Source organism: Lampris incognitus, chromosome 6, assembly GCF_029633865.1.
Source record: "Lampris incognitus isolate fLamInc1 chromosome 6, fLamInc1.hap2, whole genome shotgun sequence".
Taxonomy (NCBI): domain Eukaryota; kingdom Metazoa; phylum Chordata; class Actinopteri; order Lampriformes; family Lampridae; genus Lampris; species Lampris incognitus.
The window spans coordinates 64,456,829-64,478,713 of NC_079216.1; the positions used below are offsets into that span (position 1 = coordinate 64,456,829).

At 47.2% G+C, this 21,885-nt stretch overlaps 2 protein-coding genes across 12 annotated transcripts in view; one reads left to right on the forward strand and one right to left on the reverse strand.

Moving 5' to 3' along the window:
- Positions 1-4,694, reverse strand: part of tnni1c (troponin I, skeletal, slow c) — an 8,222-nt gene extending 3,528 nt beyond the window's left edge. Inside the window, exon 1 of the mRNA XM_056282619.1 lies at positions 4,556-4,694. Coding sequence (XP_056138594.1) covers positions 4,556-4,675 — 120 coding nt within the window. The 5' untranslated portion in view covers positions 4,676-4,694. The remainder of the gene's footprint in view (positions 1-4,555) is intronic.
- c2cd5 (C2 calcium dependent domain containing 5) overlaps positions 4,416-21,885 on the forward strand; it is a 32,827-nt gene continuing 15,357 nt past the window's right edge. For 8 of the 11 annotated variants that reach the window (XR_008810406.1, XR_008810407.1, XM_056282610.1 and 5 more), the window contains exons 1-9: positions 4,416-4,700; positions 6,334-6,442; positions 6,604-6,690; positions 6,837-7,206; positions 8,617-8,772; positions 8,879-9,116; positions 11,437-11,597; positions 14,183-14,271; positions 17,512-17,620. Coding sequence is in view for 9 of the 11 variants with exons in the window: in XM_056282610.1 (XP_056138585.1) it covers positions 6,353-6,442; positions 6,604-6,690; positions 6,837-7,206; positions 8,617-8,772; positions 8,879-9,116; positions 11,437-11,597; positions 14,183-14,271; positions 17,512-17,620 (1,300 nt within the window). In the remaining 2 variants the exon portion in view is untranslated. The remainder of the gene's footprint in view (positions 4,701-6,333; positions 6,443-6,603; positions 6,691-6,836; positions 7,207-8,616; positions 8,773-8,878; positions 9,117-11,436; positions 11,598-14,182; positions 14,272-17,511; positions 17,621-21,885) is intronic. The other 3 variants (XM_056282615.1, XM_056282617.1, XM_056282618.1) reach the window with 1 other exon arrangement.

Sequence of the window (21,885 nt, forward strand, 5' to 3'; positions counted from 1 at the left end):
CTCATCCAGGAGTAGAACATTTGGAATCTGGTTTTCACAGTTCTCCTGGTATGTTTCTCTTATGTTCTGGAATGTCTCACAATTTAGCAGGAAGTGCACGTCTGTCTCCACCTCACCTGCCGCACAGTGACCACATGTTCTTTTGGTAGCCAAGAAGTGTTGTGTGTCTGCCCTTTTCCATGGCCAGACTGTGGTCAGTGAGCCTGTACGTGGTCAGGATGTGTCTCTGCTGACTGTCTCTGACAGTGGACAGACAGTCAGCCAGTTTGTCTTCTCTTTTTAGGGCCCCATAACACTCTGATTTGTGTTGTAATTTGGTTTCTGTGTCCCAGTGCCCCACACATGAGTTGTTGCATTGTGTGATGTTGTGGTTTCCTCTAGTCTGTGGTTGGTTAGCGGTGCTGGTCTGAAACTCATCTGTGTCAGTGGTTACAGGGTCAGTTAGTTTCACCACCAGCTGACTGAGGGGACTCTTTCTTACCTCTTGGATTTGGTGTGGTGGGGACTTGATTTAAGGGGCATCCAGAGTTTAAGTGATCTGTTTTGGATATTTATTATCATTCGGAAACGGTCTAATTCTGCCCTGCACGCATTTGTTGGTGTTTTTCTTTGTACGTTTAGCAATTTTCAACAGAATTCTGCATGCAGGGCTTCTATTGGATGTTTGTCCCGTCTAGTGTAGTCTGGCTGACTGAGTGGACCCCATACTTCACTTCCATGTACCGCAATGGGCAGGAGGACACTGTCAAAGATTTTGGACCGGATTTTAAATTTCATAAATTAATGAATAGCATGGTTGTGTTTGTAAATCGGTGGCGTTATAATGATGTCGCCTGTTCAGTGGTGAATGATGAATTAATTTTTAGTGACTTTTTCAGACAGTTATTTCTGTGAGTCTTTGTTTCAAAGCTGCTGTAAATGTGTGACAATGTATCAAAGTTGTTTTTTAAAAGTCAAAAGTCTCTCTCACACACACGCGCCCGCTCCTTCGACGTGACCAATGACAGTTCATGGGCAGGTTAAACGTCGGACTCGTGCTGCGCATGCCCAAATTAACCCCTACAACTACTACTACTACTACTATTTTCGGCCACTCCCGTTAGGGGGCGCCACAGCGGATCATCCGTTTCCATCTCTTCCTGTCCTCTGCATCTTCCTCTGTCACACCAGCCACCTGCATGTCCTCCCTCACCACATCCATAAACCTCCTCTTTGGCCTTCCTCTTCTCCTCTTCCCTGGCTGCTCCATATTCAGCATCCTTCTCCCAATATACCCAGCACCTCTCCTCCACACATGTCCAAACCATCTCATATACCCAGCATCTCTCCTCCACACATGTCCAAACCATCTCTTATACCCAGCATCTCTCCTCCACACATGTCCAAACCATCTCATATACCCAGCATCTCTCCTCCACACATGTCCAAACCATCTCATATACCCAGCATCTCTCCTCCACACATGTCCAAACCATCTCTCATACCCAGCATCTCTCCTCCACACATGTCCAAACCATCTCTTATACCCAGCACCTCTCCTCCACACATGTCCAAACCATCTCTTATACCCAGCGCCTCTCCTCCACCCATGTCCAAACCATCTCTTATACCCAGCACCTCTCCTCCACCCATGTCCAAACCATCTCTTATACCCAGCACCTCTCCTCCACCCATGTCCAAACCATCTCATATACCCAGCATCTCTCCTCCACACATGTCCAAACCATCTCTTATACCCAGCACCTCTCCTCCACACATGTCCAAACCATCTCTTATACCCAGCACCTCTCCTCCACACATGTCCAAACCATCTCATATACCCAGTACCTCTCCTCCACACATGTCCAAACCATCTCTTATACCCAGCACCTCTCCTCCACACATGTCCAAACCATCTCTTATACCCAGCACCTCTCCTCCACACATGTCCAAACCATCTCATATACCCAGCACCTCTCCTCCACACATGTCCAAACCATCTCATATACCCAGCACCTCTCCTCCACCCATGTCCAAACCATCTCTTATACCCAGCACCTCTCCTCCACACATGTCCAAACCATCTCTTATACCCAGCACCTCTCCTCCACACATGTCCAAACCATCTCATATACCCAGCACCTCTCCTCCACACATGTCCAAACCATCTCATATACCCAGCATCTCTCCTCCACACATGTCCAAACCATCTCATATACCCAGCATCTCTCCTCCACACATGTCCAAACCATCTCATATACCCAGCATCTCTCCTCCACCCATGTCCAAACCATCTCATATACCCAGCACCTCTCCTCCACACATGTCCAAACCATCTCTTATACCCAGCACCTCTCCTCCACACATGTCCAAACCATCTCATATACCCAGCATCTCTCCTCCACACATGTCCAAACCATCTCTTATACCCAGCACCTCTCCTCCACACATGTCCAAACCATCTCTTATACCCAGCACCTCTCCTCCACACATGTCCAAACCATCTCATATACCCAGTACCTCTCCTCCACACATGTCCAAACCATCTCTTATACCCAGCACCTCTCCTCCACACATGTCCAAACCATCTCTTATACCCAGCACCTCTCCTCCACACATGTCCAAACCATCTCATATACCCAGCACCTCTCCTCCACACATGTCCAAACCATCTCATATACCCAGCACCTCTCCTCCACACATGTCCAAACCATCTCATATACCCAGCATCTCTCCTCCACACATGTCCAAACCATCTCATATACCCAGCACCTCTCCTCCACACATGTCCAAACCATCTCATATACCCAGCATCTCTCCTCCACACATGTCCAAACCATCTCTTATACCCAGCATCTCTCCTCCACCCATGTCCAAACCATCTCTTATACCCAGCACCTCTCCTCCACACATGTCCAAACCATCTCATATACCCAGCATCTCTCCTCCACACATGTCCAAACCATCTCATATACCCAGCACCTCTCCTCCACACATGTCCAAACCATCTCATATACCCAGCATCTCTCCTCCACACATGTCCAAACCATCTCTTATACCCAGCATCTCTCCTCCACCCATGTCCAAACCATCTCTTATACCCAGCACCTCTCCTCCACACATGTCCAAACCATCTCATATACCCAGCATCTCTCCTCCACACATGTCCAAACCATCTCATATACCCAGCACCTCTCCTCCACACATGTCCAAACCATCTCATATACCCAGGATCTCTCCTCCACACATGTCCAAACCATCTCATATACCCAGCACCTCTCCTCCACACATGTCCAAACCATCTCATATACCCAGCATCTCTCCTCCCCACATGTCCAAACCATCTCATATACCCAGCATCTCTCCTCCACACATGTCCAAACCATCTCTTATACCCAGCATCTCTCCTCCACACATGTCCAAACCATCTCATATACCCAGCACCTCTCCTCCACACATGTCCAAACCATCTCATATACCCAGCACCTCTCCTCCACACATGTCCAAACCATCTCATATACCCAGCACCTCTCCTCCACACATGTCCAAACCATCTCCTATACCCAGCATCTCTCCTCCACACATGTCCAAACCATCTCATATACCCAGCATCTCTCCTCCACACATGTCCAAACCATCTCATATACCCAGCACCTCTCCTCCACACATGTCCAAACCATCTCATATACCCAGCACCTCTCCTCCACACATGTCCAAACCATCTCTTATACCCAGCACCACTCCTCCACCCATGTCCAAACCATCTCATATACCCAGCATCTCTCCTCCACACATGTCCAAACCATCTCTTATACCCAGCACCACTCCTCCACCCATGTCCAAACCATCTCATATACCCAGCATCTCTCCTCCACACATGTCCAAACCATCTCATATACCCAGCATCTCTCCTCTACACATGTCCAAACCATCTCATATACCCAGCACCTCTCCTCCACACATGTCCAAACCATCTCATATACCCAGCACCTCTCCTCCACACATGTCCAAACCATCTCTTATACCCAGCACCTCTCCTCCACACATGTCCAAACCATCTCTTATACCCAGCACCTCTCCTCCACACATGTCCAAACCATCTCTTATACCCAGCACCTCTCCTCCACACATGTCCAAACCATCTCTTATACCCAGCACCTCTCCTCCACACATGTCCAAACCATCTCTTATACCCAGCACCTCTCCTCCACACATGTCCAAACCATCTCTTATACCCAGCACCTCTCCTCCACCCATGTCCAGCCACCTCAAGTCTTACGATACCGACCACAGTTCACGGCCAGGTTGCGCATGCCCAAACGAACCCCTCGCCACCGGAAAAATAGTCCGTGTTCGTCCGCGCCACCGAGCTAGCCGCTAGCCGCGGCGCTAACGAGCTAACGTTGTACGCCTCGTCGTCAGACGCGGTGGAAGCGAGTTCGTCGTGGCGTCGCCGGTGTCGCAGTAACCGTTATATTATTTTTGGTAGGGGACAGACCGGGTCGGGTCTCGGCCGTGATATCGTCTAAAAGCGAGGCCATATTTTTTTTTTCCTAATTCATTTTGCTGGTCTCACCGGGGATGTTATGGAAGAGAGGCGGAGGTCGGACGGGCGGGCTGTCAACGACGTCCGACTGAAACACAGCCCGTCTGTGTGGCAGCCGCGGTTCGGCGTCGTCGCGCTGGTGGAGGCCATGCTTGGCGCGACCGGGTTCGGCGAGGTAAACAGCCGTCGCGGCGTTAACGCTTTACAGTTGCGCCGCGGGAGAAGTATCGGAACATGGCCGACCGGGTGGCGGGGCTAGAGACGCTGGGTGCAGTGCAGCGAGCGGCTCGTCTTTGCTAGCCGTGTGTCGTCGACGTTAGCTTCGTTGCTACGCTAACGTTTGCGGGCGGCGCTTAGCTAACGTAGCTAGCTTAGGGTTGGTTGTATATTCGGGATGTCGGGAAGACGGGCTCGCTTACGGATTGTGTTGTAGGCAATGACAGCTAGCTTCCCGTAGCTAATGGCAGCTAGCTTCCCGTAGCTAATGGCAGCTAGCTTGCAGATTGTGCTGTAGCTAATGACAGCTAGCTTCCCGAAGACGGGCTCGCTTACAGATTGTGTTGTAGGCAATGACAGCTAGCTTCCCGTAGCTAATGGCAGCTAGCTTCCCGAAGACGGGCTTGCTTACAGATTGTGTTGTAGCTAATGAAGACGGGCTTGCTTACAGATTGTGTTGTAGGCAATGACAGCTAGCTTCCCGTAGCTAATGGCAGCTAGCTTCCCGAAGACGGGCTTGCTTACAGATTGTGTTGTAGCTAATGAAGACGGGCTTGCTTACAGATTGTGTTGTAGCTAATGACGGCTAGCTTCTTGAAAACGGGCTTGCTTACTGATTGTGTTGTAGCTAATGACGGCTAGCTTCCCGAAGACGGGCTCGCTTACGGATTGTGTTGTAGCTAATGACAGATAGCTTCCCGAAAACGGGCTCGCTTACAGATTGTGCTGTAGCTAATGACGGCTAGCTTCCCGAAGACGGGCTCGCTTACAGATTGTGCTGTAGCTAATGACGGCTAGCTTCCCGAAGACGGGCTCGCTTACAGATTGTGTTGTAGCTAATGACGGCTAGCTTCCCGAAGACGGGCTCGCTTACAGATTGTGCTGTAGCTAATGACGGCTAGCTTCCCGAAGACGGGCTCGCTTACAGACTCGCTTACAGATTGTGTTGTAGCTAATGACAGCTAGCTTCCCGAAGACGGGCTCGCTTACAGATTGCGCTGTAGCTAATGACAGCTAGCTTCCCGAAGACGGGCTCGCTTACAGATTGTGTTGTAGCTAATGACAGCTAGCTTCCCGAAGACGGGCTCGCTTACAGATTGTGCTGTAGCTAATGACAGCTAGCTTCCCGAAGACGGGCTTGCTTATAGATTGTGCTGTAGCTAATGACAGCTAGCTTCCCCGTTAGCTAATCATTGCTGGGTGCAGTGCAGCAAGCGGCTCGTCTTGCTAGCCATGTGTTGTGGACGTTAGCTTCATTGCTACGCTAACGTTTGCGGGCGGTGCTTGTGCTTGGCTAACGTAGCTCAGGGTTGATTGTTACAAAGGTATATTCGGGATGGGCTTGCTTACAGATTGTGTTGTAGCTAAGGACAGCTAGCTTCCTCGTTAGCTAATCAGCGTGCAGACAAGGTAAGGAGCTCTTAGTATCTAATGAACTGATTGGATCCCAGCTCTCTACGCTGTCAACAACATATGTCACTGTCATCAAGTGCCCCCCCCCCAGCTCTCAGTATTGCTGTAGTATCTGTGCCACCAACGAGTAAGCTGTAAATTGCATTTCAGATTACGCATTTGTGTCGTTGTTCTTCTAGATCTAGTTAAAATTCAATCATGCCAGGGAAGTTGAAGGCCAGAATTGTGGCAGGGCGCCACTTGCCCGTTATGGACAGAGCCAGTGACCTTACTGATGCTTTTGTAGAGGTGGGTGGTAATGCTTTAAGTACAATGGCTGTCTATTAAGCAGTTAATAGCCAATTTGCATGATTCCATGTTTCAAGTTTGAATGTGCCGTACAGTGCAGTTTACTGTTTTCACTAATACGCTGACCAACAACTGTTACATCTGTGTCTTATGTCTTGCAGGTCAAATTTGGAAACACAACGTTCAAAACCGATGTCTGTCATAAATCCCTCAATCCTCAGTGGAATTCAGAGTGGTTCAAATTTGAGGTAAACTGTCTTTAAAATGTCTTGTATTCAATCACATCATGGAAAGAAATTACTGGCTTGATCTCCTGCACACTATTCCCCTCATTAATTCTTTTTTTTTTTGGCTTCTATTTGTCCTCTTTCCCTTTCCATTATTGGCTCTCTAGGTTGATGATGAGGACTTGCAGGACGAGCCATTGCAAATCACCGTGTTGGATCACGACACTTACAGTGCAAATGATGCCATAGGGAAAGTTTACATTGACATTGACCCACTGCTGTGCAGTGAGGCTGCCTCTGTCATTTCTGGCTGGTTCCCCATCTATGACACCATCCATGGTACAGGAGTCAACTCATCTGATGATATCATCAGCTATATTTTGGTTCCAGATACTGTTGTTCCTTGTTGCTGTGTGTCTCTAACCAATTACTTTATGTCAGGTATCCGAGGAGAGATCAATGTCCTGGTCAAAGTTGACCTGTTCAATGACTTGAACCGTTTCAGACAATCCTCCTGTGGAGTCAAGTTTTTCTGCAGTGAGTCACAATCTTTTCCCCTTACATAACAGTACATCTTGCAGAAGAATTAAAATCCAAGGATGTAATTCATGCTTGGAGTCAGGGAAAAAGTAAGTGAATCATAGAGCGATATGCTTTATCACATCCTCTAAACGTATAGATTTTGATTCCAAGATATCGAAAATTTCAAGCAACCAATAATGAGAGATTCAAAACTGTATTGCCCTGACAATCCTCTGAACACAGAATGATCATGTAAGGAATGGTGTTTGACATGAAGAAAATAAAAGCTAAGGAGAGAGACAGAAGGGGGAATTCTGGGAATCAGTCAATTTAATTTGCCACATTAGTTTTCAAATACCAAAATTCTAAAGGTAATATACTTGTAAATGAACACTACATGGGGAAAAAGTATGTGGACGCCCGAACATCACACCCATATGTGCTTGTTGAACATCTCATTTCAAAACCATGGGCATTAATATGGAGTTTGTCCCCCTTTTGCTGCCATAACAACCTCTACTCTTCTGGGAAGGCTTTCCACCAGATTTTGGAAAATGGCTGCTGGGCTTCGCTTCCGTTCAGCCACAAGAGCATTAGTGAAGTCGGGCACTGATGTTGGGGAAAAAGCCTGGCTCGCAGTCAGTGTACCAATTCATCCCAAAGATGTTGGATGGGGTTGAGGTCAAGGCTCTGTGCAGGCCAGTCAAGTTCTTCCACACCAAACTCGCAAACCATATCTTTATGGACATGGCTTTGTGCATGAGGGTATTGTCCTGCTGGAACGGGGAAGGGTCTTCCCCAAACCGTTGCCACAAAGTTGGAAGCATACAATTCTCATCGTATTCTGTAGCGTTAAGATTTCCCTTGACTGGAACTAAAGGGCCTAGCCCGAACTATGAAAACAGCCCCAGACCATTATTCCTTCTCCACCAAACTTTACAGTTGGCAATATGCATTTGGGCAGGGAACGTCCTCCTGGTATCTGCCAAACCTAGTTTTGGCCGTTAGACTGCCGGATAAGGAAGTGTGATTCATCACTCCAGAGGCTGTGTTTCCACTGCTCCAGAATCCAACGGTGGTGGTGTGCTTTACACCATTCCAGCCGACGCTTGGCATTGCTTAGGCTTGTGTGTGGCTGCTCAGCCATGGAAACCCATTTCACGAAGCTCCCAACGAATAGTTCTTGTGCTTACGTTGCTTCCAGAGGCAGTTTGGAACTCTAGTGAGTGTTGCAACCGAGGACGGATGATTTTTATGCGCTAGGTGCTTTTGCTCCTAGATGTTTCCTCTTCACAATAATTTTACGCATCCAGGCAGGCAAATATAAATCATAAAGACACTGAAAAATACTAACATTACAACAAATCCTTTTTTTAATGTCAATGGGTTTTGGTTTTTTGACGTTTGTTCACCTGTGCATACTAGCTACATCTATTCCACGGTACTACCGGGCGGCCATGGTGCACGGTTTTGTGGAGGAGCTGGTGGTAAATGAGGATCCAGAGTACCAGTGGATCGACCGCATCAGAACCCCTCGGGCCTCCAATGAGGCCCGTCAGAGACTCATCTCACTTATGTCCGGTAAGAAGACTTGCAGTAATTCCCAGAGAGGAGACAGAACATTCTTAGTGCCGTTTTTGTCTTCTTTCATGCTGTCTGGCTGACTTGACTGTGTTGCCCTCCTCAGGGGAACTTCAGAGGAAGATTGGTCTAAAGGTGTTAGAGATGGGTGGGAACGCCGTGGTGGGCTACCTGCAGTGTTTTGACCTGGAGGGAGAGTCTGGCTTGGTAGTCCGGGCCATAGGTACCGCCTGTACGCTGGACAAACTCAGCTGTGGAACCGCCCCCAACACCAACACACACATACATTCAAACACAGCCCCTGCTTCCAATGCCTGCAATTCCCCCTCTAAGGATGGCAAGGAGTGAGTATGAACAAACAACACAAACACGGACTCACATATTTAAGTGCAAGTATGAGTGTGTGTGTGTGTGTGTGTGTGTGTGTGTGTGTGTGTGTGTGCGCGCGCGCGCGCCCACTTGTTAGGGAGTTATTGTGAGTAAAAGTTATGCCTAGTTTTAGCAGTGACTCCTGTGTGTGTCTCAGTCTCTTTAATTTCCTTTGCAGTTTGTGTTTCTACTGCTTCGTGTGAAGGGCACTCACTATGTTCTGAGACACACACACGTATACACACAGTCATCTTCATCCCCTCCACCCCCGTCTGCTCTTTTAGACTGCTCTTGCATGGCTCTGCCTCTGCATGTTCTAGTGCGGCATCTTTTAGTGAGTATCTGCCCTGTCACCTCTCTGCTCTGTCCTCCATGCCATTCCCCTCCTGCTCTCGTTTATCACCATGCTTAGTTTGTGGAGTTTATAACTGTCGTGACTTTGATTCGGGTAAAGTAGGCCGAACCAGGCCTAACAGTGCATGTGACTCTTTGACTCTGTTTACACTTGGTTTTAAAATGCATTTTGGGCGATTGGATCACAAGTGGACAGCGAGACACGTCGTCGTTTACACCCGTGTCTATCATGTGTCTCCAAATGCATCCTGCTGACCACTTGTGATCAGATTTCGTTACTCCGAAGAAGAAGAAGAAGAAGATTTCGTTACTGTCTACGTCACTTCCGCTACAAGGTCAAAGGGCTTCAATCAAGCGGCAGATTTGCCGACTAGCTGTGAAAACAATAGCTACCACATCCTGCACTGATGACATATTTCCCTGTTACGTCCTTGTCGGGGATGCATTAGCTTTTACAAAAGATATGTGGTCAAGTGCATCCCAGTCCACCTCGGCAAGTGGTTTGAGTAGCCTGTTCATAAAACGTTTTGGTGGTCGTTCTTGTATTTAGCGCTGTCCACTTGTGAGCCGATCGCAAAAAAAAAAAAAAACACATTTTAAAACCAAGTGTAAACAAGGTCTCTGTTGCCTATTTGTACAAATGTGGGTGTGAATGTGTTTGAACTTGTGTATGTGTGTGTGTGTCTGAATGGGAAAGAAGCCTTCAGCCTGGAGGTTCCAGCTGCTTACACATTGCTTTAAATGTTATGGTGGAACAGAGAGGATGTTAACATCAGAGCTGTCCTCTCTTCACTGACATTCATTCCCCCTTTTATCGTTGTCTCTTACCCTGTCGCAATGTTGCGGTGTGTGTGTTTGTGTGTGCTGTTGTGTTCGTGTCTCTCTTCCTCTTCGGCTCTGCTACGTTTGGAATGCTTCGTTTTTTGCCACGTGTGTCCAAATTGGTCCTTTCTCTCCTTCTCTGCGTGCCGATTGGCCAAGGTCTCCCCTGGCCCATGGATGTCGCTCCACCCACAACAGCCCAGTGCACTCGGCCTGCAGCTCCCAGAGACTGTCCCAGAGCTTCTCTGTCTCTGTTCCCACACTCATCTTCACTGGTACGCAGAGGCAGGGTAGGAAGTAGCCCAGAGAGTAAGGGAGGTAGCTTCGGAAAAGGAGTAGAGGCTTCTCAACTGAGGCAGGGGGGAAAAGAAGGACAAAATGGTGTTTATGGACAGTGTGACACGGACATGCAGTAGACATACAACTGTTGTGAAGAGACTTCGAAAAGAATGGGAGAAATTGCCAGTTGTCCAAGCGCACTACTTGGGCCTTTCAGCACATAAAAAAGTGCACCAAAGAAGGTCTGGGGCGACTACCTACATTTTATTCCCAGAAGGACTAAACTGTGATATCGGCATCAAATCTTTCCTCTTCCAATCAGCGGGTCCCTGGCTCAGTGTAGATCTCTGCTACCAAGTAAAATTGTACCATTGCACAGCTCCACATTGCCATTGGCTGCTCACAACAGTAAGGAGACAAGATATGTCTTTGCCCCAAAGAGAGGCCTCCAGTACCCTGACGGTCACCTGATCTTAACCCCATATTACTGGGACACATGCTTCTGCTCACCCTCTCCATGTTTATGTTGGACCTGCCCTTTACTGTTTTACTGTCTTTGTTTTGCCATGTAGCCTTTTTTTTTTCTTTTTGGTTTGATGTGGGCGTGTGTCCGTGTGGCTTTTCTGTTCTTGCTTCATGCGCTTGCTGTTTTGTTTCGCAAATCAGCCATTCAGGAGCACCTCAAATACACCTTGCTCAAGCAAACAAGTCACACGCCAGAAAACCCCCTCTTCCATGCCCTGCGACCTCACCTCATCTCACACATACATGCACCCACACATGTTCAGAGGACGAGGTGGTGACTGAAACGCGCGTGTGTGTGTCGTGTTCTCCTGGCAGGCCGGTGTTCAGTGAGGACCTGCCATCGTCCTCCGGCCCGACCACCCCTTTCAGAGCCCTCCCCACCTCCTCCTCCTCTCCTCCCCCCTTCTCTCCTTCCAAGCCATGCAGCCGCCAGTCCTCATCATCTGACACTGACCTCAGTCTGACGCCCAAAACGGGTAAGACCTCCACCCCACCATCCCACCACCCCAGCCCCTTTACCCTCCACACCCTGTATCACATCTCACTGTGGTGCTACCCTTTGCCCGTTGATTTCATTTCTGACCTGTTTTGCTTGTAAATTAAGTTGTTCAAGTTGTTGTCCATGCTTCATTTTAAAATCATTTCCAGTGGCGTGTTGTATTTATTTAGCTGTGTCCCATCATTCCACCCCACGCCCCCCAACCCCCGCTTTTCCTTGATGGTGTGGTGTGTCTTCATCAGAGGTGCTGTAGCCACTGACTGTAGAAAAAAAGCTACACAGGACATCACATTGACCAAGGAAGTGTCCAAATATGTAGGCAGTAAGCTTTACCGTGAAGGCACATCCAACCTGCCGGTGCTAGTCCTGACCCTCTGCTGTTGCCTACTAACAGAAGCACTGTGTCTCACATAGGTTAATGTTAAGGTCACCCGTTCATTAATGGGCACCTTTTGGTTAATCGCTGAAGAAAAGGTAAGCTCATTCATTTCCTGCCTCGAGGGTAACTTGCCAGCATTTTAACCCAGTCCAACTGTGAGAACTAGAGCAGCTCCTGCCTCTTAGATTCCCCCCCCCCCCCGAAGGAGACCAGTAGCCCAAACTCGCTCTCCTCAATTTCCACTCCGCCATTCTTTCTTTTCTGTGGTTCTTGTCTATTTCCCCCTCTCTCTATCTGCCACCTTCCCGTTGTCTCTCTCTCATTCTCACGTCTTTCCCCCCCTCTGCTTTCAGTTTCACCTCCCCCTCTTTTCTAACATTCTCCATTCCTCTTTTCACTAACTTGTTGTTATCGGTGAAATCTTATTCTCTTTCTGTATCTCATGTGTCTCATTTGTTTTCACTCCTTACCATTTCTAAGACCCCCCTCCCCCACTATTTCTACCCAGGTCCCTTTTGACAGTATCTGTTTTTGTTATCCTCTGTGCTCCCTCCAGTGAGGCCCCGGCCATTGAGAAGCAGGCCTGGGATCTTCCTCTGCCCCAGCTCCCCCACCCTCGCCACAGACACACTGTCCTTCCCGGGGTCTGGGTCTGTCGGCTTTGGCCACGGCTCTGTCCCCAGAGCCACTACCCCACCCCCTCTCTCCTCCTCAGTCCATTCAGACTCTTCCTTGCTGAGAAAGAGCGTGTCCTTCAGTGAGGACCTGCTGCTGGCAGCCTCCGGTATAGTAGGACTGCTGTGTGTGCTCACAAGTAACAGAGCTGCCTTTTTATAGGCTACAACTCCCTTTTTTTGTTGCCTGGTGGCACCTGTGTGGTATGGATATGTGTCCAACAGTCTCGTGGTAATTCTGCGTATTGGATGATTTAACAATGTGATGAGCCACCGGTAACACTGTTCCTATCCAGTAGCACAACACACGAGTTCTACCATTGTGTTGATGGTGAATGGCGTTGACACTAACCGAGCCCACGTGATTTTACCGCCCTGTGTCCGAAGAAATGATAGTCAGCCCTACTCAGAATTTCCTACCTTAGCATGTGGTTTGCACTTGTCAGGCATGGCCGACTCTTAAATCTTGTGTACAGGCAGAATAGGCTTGTGTGCTAATGATGATGTAGCAAGTAGCTCACTACTCTTAAGCTGGGATCAGACTACACGATATTTTTGTCTTTGACAATGGTCACTGTGTCAGAGGCAATCATAGTGCCATACATTCTTGCTGTGTCTTGGCTGAGAGACTGGCAACACTACAAGTATGACCCTGACCAGTCATCGTATGCTGCCTTTCACGATCTTGGATGAGTTCATAGGTCGTATGGGAGGAGGGTCAAGAAATTGTCAATCATGACTACAGAAACGACGCTATGTGTGATGCTGGCGGTCTTGTGTTCCAAAAAAGAAAAGGGAAAAAAAAAAACCCCATTGTGGACGCTGTTGCGGCTAGTGCTACTGGGGAATGATAACCAAGCATAGTTTAACCAGCTACTCACTGGGTTGCTGAAGGGCCTCTGCTATTTCTCGCCAACATTTAGCCCATCTTTTTGACTCTGTCATGGTCCTCCCTCGAGGAAATGTCAAAAAGGCAGGGATGTTGTTGCCACTGCTCAACAAGCCTTTCTTCGGTTTCATCATTCCACCTGACAGCAGCAACAGCGGCATCGCTTTCTCTTTGCCATGTTTACATCTGGGCACCAGAGAGCACTCTGTGATCCTATTGGTCAACGTCAAGGAACACGTTGTAGGAGATGTCAGACTAGGTGGGGCAATACAAATAATTCTGACATGCTAGACTTTTCGTTGGGGTGTCGTGGGGCGTCCCAGACGCCACATCCCTGTTCTTCGATGATGTCACACCACTTGGGGTAAAGACGCCCGTTCGTCATTTCCGACGTTCATAATCGCGCTCAATGCTGGATATTTGTGGGCAATAACAAAATCATGTCAAAACTGGGCTGAAATCGTGTAGTATGATCCCGGCAGTATTTAAAGGTGTTGTTACATGAGCATGATGCAACAAGTGCACTCACGAGATATGAAATGAATCAGCTGACTAATTTCACAGTCTTTTGAGCCCATGTGCAAGAGGTGACTAGAGTCCTCACTCTCTCCTGTGATCAGGAATGGGCAGTGGGGGCAGTGCCGGAAAGGAGGCGGGCCCTCTGAAGACCCTGCTCAGACAGCAGACCCAAACAGCTCTGGAACAAAGGGTATGAACACACGCACACTTGCACATGCACACACTCTATACATCTATACATACATGTAAAGGCTTGAATATTGCTGCTTAAGACATGCATTTATGCTCACTGACTTGGTTTCACTCTCACTACATTCTTTGTCAAATCTTACTTATTTACTTTGGCAAGGTGTCAAATGTCTCCAAAGGGAGCGAGTCTGTCCAAAACAAAATAATGTTCGATTTCTCCCTCCACTTTCTCTGTCCCCCTTGGTCACTTGTGCTTCTCAGGCAGCATCTTCCTCTGGTTTGTTATTAAACGCCAGGGTATGTCCGATTGATAAAATGCACACTTTATTATTTCTCTTCACCTCTCCCCTCAACATACTCACCAGCTGATGGCCTTAAACGGTCTGAATCATCTCCAAAACCCCTTCCCACCCCAGCTTTTTTGGAGATCCAACAAAGGTGGACGGGGGTTGAGCTACACTGTAATGGGTCATGTTAACCTTATTGGTTGCTTTGAACCCCCCCCCCCCTTACTCCAAAAAATCCACACCCATAATAAAAGGGTGGGGTGGGGTATCTGGAGCGCTGCTTCAGTCACCTCTTTGTTCCACTCAGCTTGCGAGGGTTTCGTTTTGTGTGATGTTCTGGATGCTCATGTTGAATATTTCCCTCCTCTCTGACTTCTTCTCCTGGCCCTGCACTTTGATTATAGTTTTTCTCAACAGTGACTGAAATGGGCACGCTCATCTTATCACCTCATTTCTGAAACCCCTCCCCCCACCCCACCCCCACCATAGAAAGAGCTGCAGGTCAATACAGCAGCTGGCTTCTTCAGCACATACAGGAACACTGGAGAGGAAGCTCACAGTAGCTCTAATCTGTTCTTAATGTGCCGTCTAACACAATTAGTTCATCCCACACACTTACATGACTGATAATAACAATCCAAATGATCCCCCCAGTTCTTTCGAACAGAATTTGTAAATTACAGAATTAGCAAACTATTCAAGTTATCTAGACTGAACAGGAGGCTTCTGAGAGACAGCTGCGGACTTTCCAGCCCATCTTTTCCTCTATGTGTGCATGGATCTCCTCATGTTTTCTCTGGAGGCGAAGGACCCGCTGTCCATTTAGTGGATGCAAAGCTGCATGAAAAGAAGGGTCCTGGTCGTCACCCTGTGTGTGACCTATTCTCTTTCCACTTCGACTCCAAACCTGAGTGACGCATATCTTTAGATTGGAATGGGTTGGATTGATGACCTAAATGGTGATGTAACGCAGCCATGATTAACAGAAATTCTCTGTCCCGTTTAATCCACTCCATTCACATCTACATGAAATGCTCCTGAGTTTTGTGTCAGGCCACACCTCCCCTTCCAATAGTAAGTCCAGCCTGGAATGGCGCAAAGGATCCTTGACTGCATGGGGGTAAATGTCATCCCTTCAATCGTTGGTGCATGTCAGCCCCTCTCTTTGACCATTCAGTATGCCACCAGGGTACTAAGAGCTGGTATTCTTTCTTATGCTTTATTACTCCTGGCTAGTTGCACTTTGAGTAATGGAAAATGGTAGTTTTGCCTAAAAGTTAAACCTTACTGTGTTCTTTTTACTGCCAGAGACATTTAAGAAAAAATATTAAATCAAAATTCTAATAATTAATAAATCTATTTCTGGGGCGACTCCGTAGCCGAATGGTTACAGCACATGGTTGCAACTATCGCCGGTTTGATTCCGGGGGAAAGACTTACCTCTCTCTTTCTCTCCTGATTTTCTGTTTGCCTCTTCGTTACTACCGTTTGGTAAAAATGCCCAAAGAACAGTCTTTAAAAAGAGAGGTCAACTGTCTCTTTCAGTCATGTTTTGTATGTCAAGAAAGTCACATTTAGAATAAATCAACCTTTATTTACTAGCAGAGGTACCCGGTGTTGCCCGGGGAAAATGTTCTCACCAAAACAACCAACATGATCTGATCTTTACGATATAATCGATGATGAAATATAGGATCATTTATGATATGATACATGTGATAAACGAATGTCGAATAAACACATTTTATTTATGAAAATTATCAAACATCATAATTTTCAATCCATTAATCAAGCTTCTTTGCCAATGTGTGTATTAATCGCCGCAAATCCGCCGCCGCAAATCGCCACAAAATAAACTAAATTTTGCAAATAAATCAATTTTTTTACTTGGTTTTTGAAACATTTTTCGAACTGTGCATTCCTTGGAAAGTGCTGATTCTAAAGATACCTTTCTTTTTGTTCTACAATGAGTATTTCTGGAGTTTTAAGCGAACATACAAACATACACTCTTGCTTTATATATATATATATATATATATATATATATATGTATATATATATATATATATATACTAGAAGAACCCCGCTACAATGTAGCGGTTTGGTTATCCACCCGTCTAAATCTCCCTCCTCTTCATCCTGCCAGCTAACCGCCTTCCCCCTGCCCCTAAACCCCCCCCCCCCACTCCAACTCCCTCCCCCCAAATGTTAAGCACTGTCCCCAACCCAGAAGTTACAAAATCTGGGTTGGGGACAAGCCCAAAACAGTGAAATTCTGGCACGTTCAAATTTTCAACGTACTGAAAAAGTATTAATATGTCATCATTGAGTCACGAATCTTTTTTTCATAGCTAACAGAACCTAACTCTAACAAATATACAATAACTTTTTTTTTTAAACGTTTTTTTTTCTTTCTTGAAAATCTACCCTGAGGACAGAAAAACTCCCTTAATTGAAGAATCACCCACATATATAAAATAGATCATTCATGGGATAAGAGGCTTGGATAATGGATGGATGGATGGATACTGTACCATCATCAAAAAACTAGAAAATCATTAGATTTGCAGGGAAAAGGGCTCTACAAGTCAGAAAAAAAATATGCCTTTTTTTCCAAACTGTTCACCGGTGCAACCCCAAATTCAGCGGCTGGTAAATCTTTGTATCTTTGACAGTAACAACAAAATCTTACAGTTCCTCTAGAAGTCATGGGACTTTGAAATGAGCAACTTGCCAAAAAGGGAATGTCTCAACAAAGGTGGCAATGATTAATGATCATACACACCGTGGTAAATGTAGTGGAGTGTGCACATAGTGCAATAAGTAAAATTGTGTAGGAACCTTAGTTGTATGTCTGGGACACAATGAGGGAGGATTGCAGAATAGGTGAAGCATCCACATGGTATTTAACCCCCAACTAACTTGCGGCATGATGTGGTTGTTTCTCTCAGCAGGAGTTCCCCTTCTTCACCCTGACAAGCTTTCCGCCTGGCTTCCTGGTACATGTTGGGGGGGTTGTCAGCGCTCGCTCTGTCAAACTCCTTGACCGCATACACAACCCCGGTGAGTTGTACACACACAAAAAAAACGCAACATGTCCTTGTCTTACTGGTCCGTTGTCCTGTGAAACTATATGAGCAAGCTCCCCATTGATCTCTGTAGTGTGAGTGTCAACCACTTTGTGTCTGGCCTGTAAATGACCCCAATCAGAAATGGTGTCGTTGTCCAGAGGGACTAACACCGAGACTAAGACCTCAGCCTTGAACCTAATGTGTGATGTGCTGGTTCAGAATAAGGTGAAAGCTGTCCCTAGTCACATTTGTAGGCTGCATCTGCAGTTTCCTCTTTATAATTGGAAAAATAAAATAATGTTTGGGTTTCAGCCAACTGGAGTTTTGTCAAAGATTGTTTTGTGGGCAGGGACAACTTTCACCTTCCATCATGCGACTGACTAGCTTTGTGCTGTGTGTGTACGCCAATTGTCTGGCTGCTGCGCTTGTGTGCCACTTCGGTGTGTACTGTTGAGCCGCCTCCCGAAGGTGAGGTGCAGCAGTGGTGCATGGCTCTGGTCTGTTTCTGCTTCCGCTGTATGATGTTGTTGGCTGCAGGTGGCGCTGTGGCGGGTTCTTGCAAAAGTGTCGTCTTAAGTGTGCTCTCCTCGTTTTGTGAAATAGTCTCCCTGTCTCAAAATCCCAGTGTTAGAGTATTATACAGGCTTTTTTTCTGATGACCTGAGTCGATGGCAATAAGACATTTGCTCGACTATATTTTAACAACATGTTTAACTAAGAGCTTAGTTGGAGAATTCAACAAGCTAATAGGGTTCATAAGTTGAAGCAGAATAGACTTTGTCCCATCTAAGTCCACTTAACAACTTCAGTATTTTTGTCCATTGGTATTTTTAATGGTCTGTGACAGGACCAAGTTTGGATATACTGGGAGTTGAATTAAGGGGGAGTGCTGATGGATGCGGGCTGGGTTAGGATAAGCAGGGCTCTTCTCAGATAGAGGTAGGGACACTGATATCAGCTGTCTGTATGTTACCACAGTGAAATTCTACTAAAACTTCATGTGTAGAACATCTAATGCTTTTTTAAAATCTATTTATTTATTTGCTTATTTTTGACCCCCCCCCCCCACTCCTTTTCTCCCCGATTGTACCTGGCCAATTACCCCACTCTTCCGAGCCATCCCGCTCTCTGCTCCACCCCCTCTGCCGAGCCAGGGAGGGCTGCAGACTACCACATGCCTTCCCCCATACATGTAGTGTCGCCAGCTGCTTCTTTTCACCTGACAGTGAGGAGTTTCACCAGGGGGACGTAGCGCGTGGGAGGATCATGCTATCCCCCCCCCCCAGTTCCCCCGAACAGGCACCCCAACTGACCAGAGGAGGCGCTAGTGCAGCATCCAGGACACATACCCACATCCGGCTTCCCACCTGTAGACATGGCCAATTGTGTCTGTAGGGACGCCCGGCCAAGCCAGAGCTAACACGGGGATTTGAGCTGGCGATCCCTGTGTTGGTAGGCAACGGAGTAGACCGCCACGCTACCCGGACGCCCCCGTTTATTTTTTTAATGAATCCGATAGTGTTCCTGCCTAGGTTGTTCCTGCACACTAACCACCTCCTTATCGATATTGTGGGTTTAGTTGTCAGACTGTTCTGAGAAGAGCTCTGTTCAGCATTTCTGTCTTCACTGTAACCGAGCTCAAAGTGGACTGTAGGATTGGACTGCTACTGCATGCCTCCCTCTCCCCCTTTATTCAGTCTCGCTTCTCATAAATGATGCCAAGGCTTGTGTCTTTTTGTTCTCATCCTTTCGCCTGTCCTCCACTGTCTGCTGGTTTCTGTTGAGGTGGTTTTGATAGGCCTGACTCTAGTCTGTCTTTGCACAGTGACTGTGGAGTGCTGTTGTCCTTTTGTGTTGTGCCTGTTTGTTAGATTTTTTCTCTTCTCTTTCTCTCTCTTCTGTACTAATGGTGTGTTCTGGCCCAGCCTTGGGTAACACGCGCTCATACAAACTGCTAGACTGGAATAGTGTCACTGCAGGTATTTCCCCCCTTTTACTGCTCTCACCCACAGGAGAGATGGCACCTCACTGAAGTAGAGTAACGGATCCAGCAAAGGCCATCTACTGTCACACATCTGTATGCATACGGTTCATGTGAAGCTCATGTTAGCTGGACCGCCAGTGAGCTTTCTTTTTACCAACGGTCATAGCGGTGCATCCGCAACCAAATTCCACACATACACACACAACAACAAGGCCCAAACATTTTATTTCAGTGAGCTGCCATTCTCCTTTCTCTAATCTCTGTGAGTGTGTGCTGAGCTGAGTTTTAGCATGCGCTGTGCTACTCCTTCCAACCCCCCTCCTCCCCCTCCCCAACCCCCATCCCGCCTGGCTGGAACCTGCCCCCACTCAGCTCCTCCTCCACCTGCTGCACAGCAGAGCCACAGCTTTCCCCCCTAACGTTGACCTCGCGCTGTTCTAACACTTCCTCAATCAGCATTGAGGTCAAACCTGTCCAGACCAGAGGTGGTTTAAGAGGTTTACTGCGTGACAGAGAGCTGCTGACCGGGCATGTGCATCCCCGTCTCACTGGGCCGTATTCATGCAGAGGGAGAGGTGAGATAGACAGAGGGCGAGAGGAAGGAAGGATGATTAGATGGGGTAACTGTGGTTGTGTGAGAGAGAGGGGAAATGAGATTCGGAAGGAAAGCGGCGAGTTCAAAGAATGGAGGAAGTGATGTCGGGAGGGGGCTCATAGAGGTGCTTCCTGATTTTTAACAGTAGACAGAGCTCTGTGGACTCTGTAGTGAATGAATATGGCCCTTTGCTGCCCATGAGTGTGCACGTGGTCATGAGTGTGCACGTTAGTGTGCCTGTGTCAAATGCTGTTTCTGTTCACAGGAACCCATTTGTGGGTCTAATAAGCCTGACCATAAATTACTATTTCCCATCTCCTCTCTACTGATCTCCCATTCCCTCCTCTTCTTTTCCACCACTTCTCATGTCCTCGCTCACCAAGCAGCCTTAATTTCTCTCCCTTTCTGGGGCTCTGTCAGCATGTGGCCTTCCCAGGGAGTCATGGGGTGTAGCTCAATACTCTAGTTTGGCTTCTTCTTCGTCTTCCTGGCTCACCGATCCAGAACTACTGAATGAGATAAACAAAACCTGGCAGCTTGCCACGAGGATTTCACAGTTCTAGACTCCCCTGAACAGTGTAAATAAAACAGACGCGGCACGTGGACCAAGGCCTCACAAGACTGTTGAGATGCACCCATGGTTTAGCCTTCATAGATTGCCCATGAGTATGATGAAGGCTCAATTCCAATGAACGTAAAAGTGTCCTTGGTTTTTTTTTTTTGGGTCTCATTACCTTGTCACCAAGGAAAGAAGACTGGTTTTCACTTATTTATTTATTTTTGCTCACCAGCCATAAAAGCTTGCACATCCCAAAATTTGCAAGTCACTTTCACCGTTTTACCAGAACAACAAGACCTCCAGAGTAGATATGGACCTCTAAGTGTTGGGTTTTCAATACTTTTTTAAATGAAGCTGGTAGAGCACATGTAATTCAGAAGCTGGTAGAGCACATGTAGTCATCCGCCACTGGGCAAATGACGGCCTTCCTGCCCTGAGACCACAGTGGCTGATCAACAGGAGACAAGGAGGAGAGACTGTGTGTTTGGGTCGCAGATAACAAGCACTTATGGAATGCTGATTGGGCCAACATAAACACACAGCTAACCTTTATCTGACCTTGCCTTCATCATCATCATCCTCATACAGCCATGTTACTCTCATCATCACATCGTTTTAACAACCTGACAGTGGTTTTGGCTTGTTATGATACACCATATAACCCATGTTAATCATCAAGAAATGCAAAGCACTGTGTTATTTTCTCTGTCACTTGTATTTGCTGGTAAGTGGAGGCAGACAGATCAGTATACCAGTCTCTATTTCTCTGCAGACAGATCAGTACACCAGTCTCTGTTTCTCTGCAGACAGATCAGTACACCAGTCTCTGTTTCTCTGCAGACAGATCAGTACACCAGTCTCTGTTTCTCTGCAGACAGATCAGTACACCAGTCTCTGTTTCTCTGCAGACAGATCAGTATAGCAGTTTCTGTTTCTCTGCAGACAGATCAGTACACCAGTCTCTGTTTCTCTGCAGACAGATCAGTACACCAGTCTCTGTTTCTCTGCAGACAGATCAGTACACCAGTCTCTGTTTCTCTGCAGACAGATCAGTATAGCAGTTTCTGTTTCTCTGCAGACAGATCAGTATAGCAGTCTCTGTTTCTCTGCAAACAGATC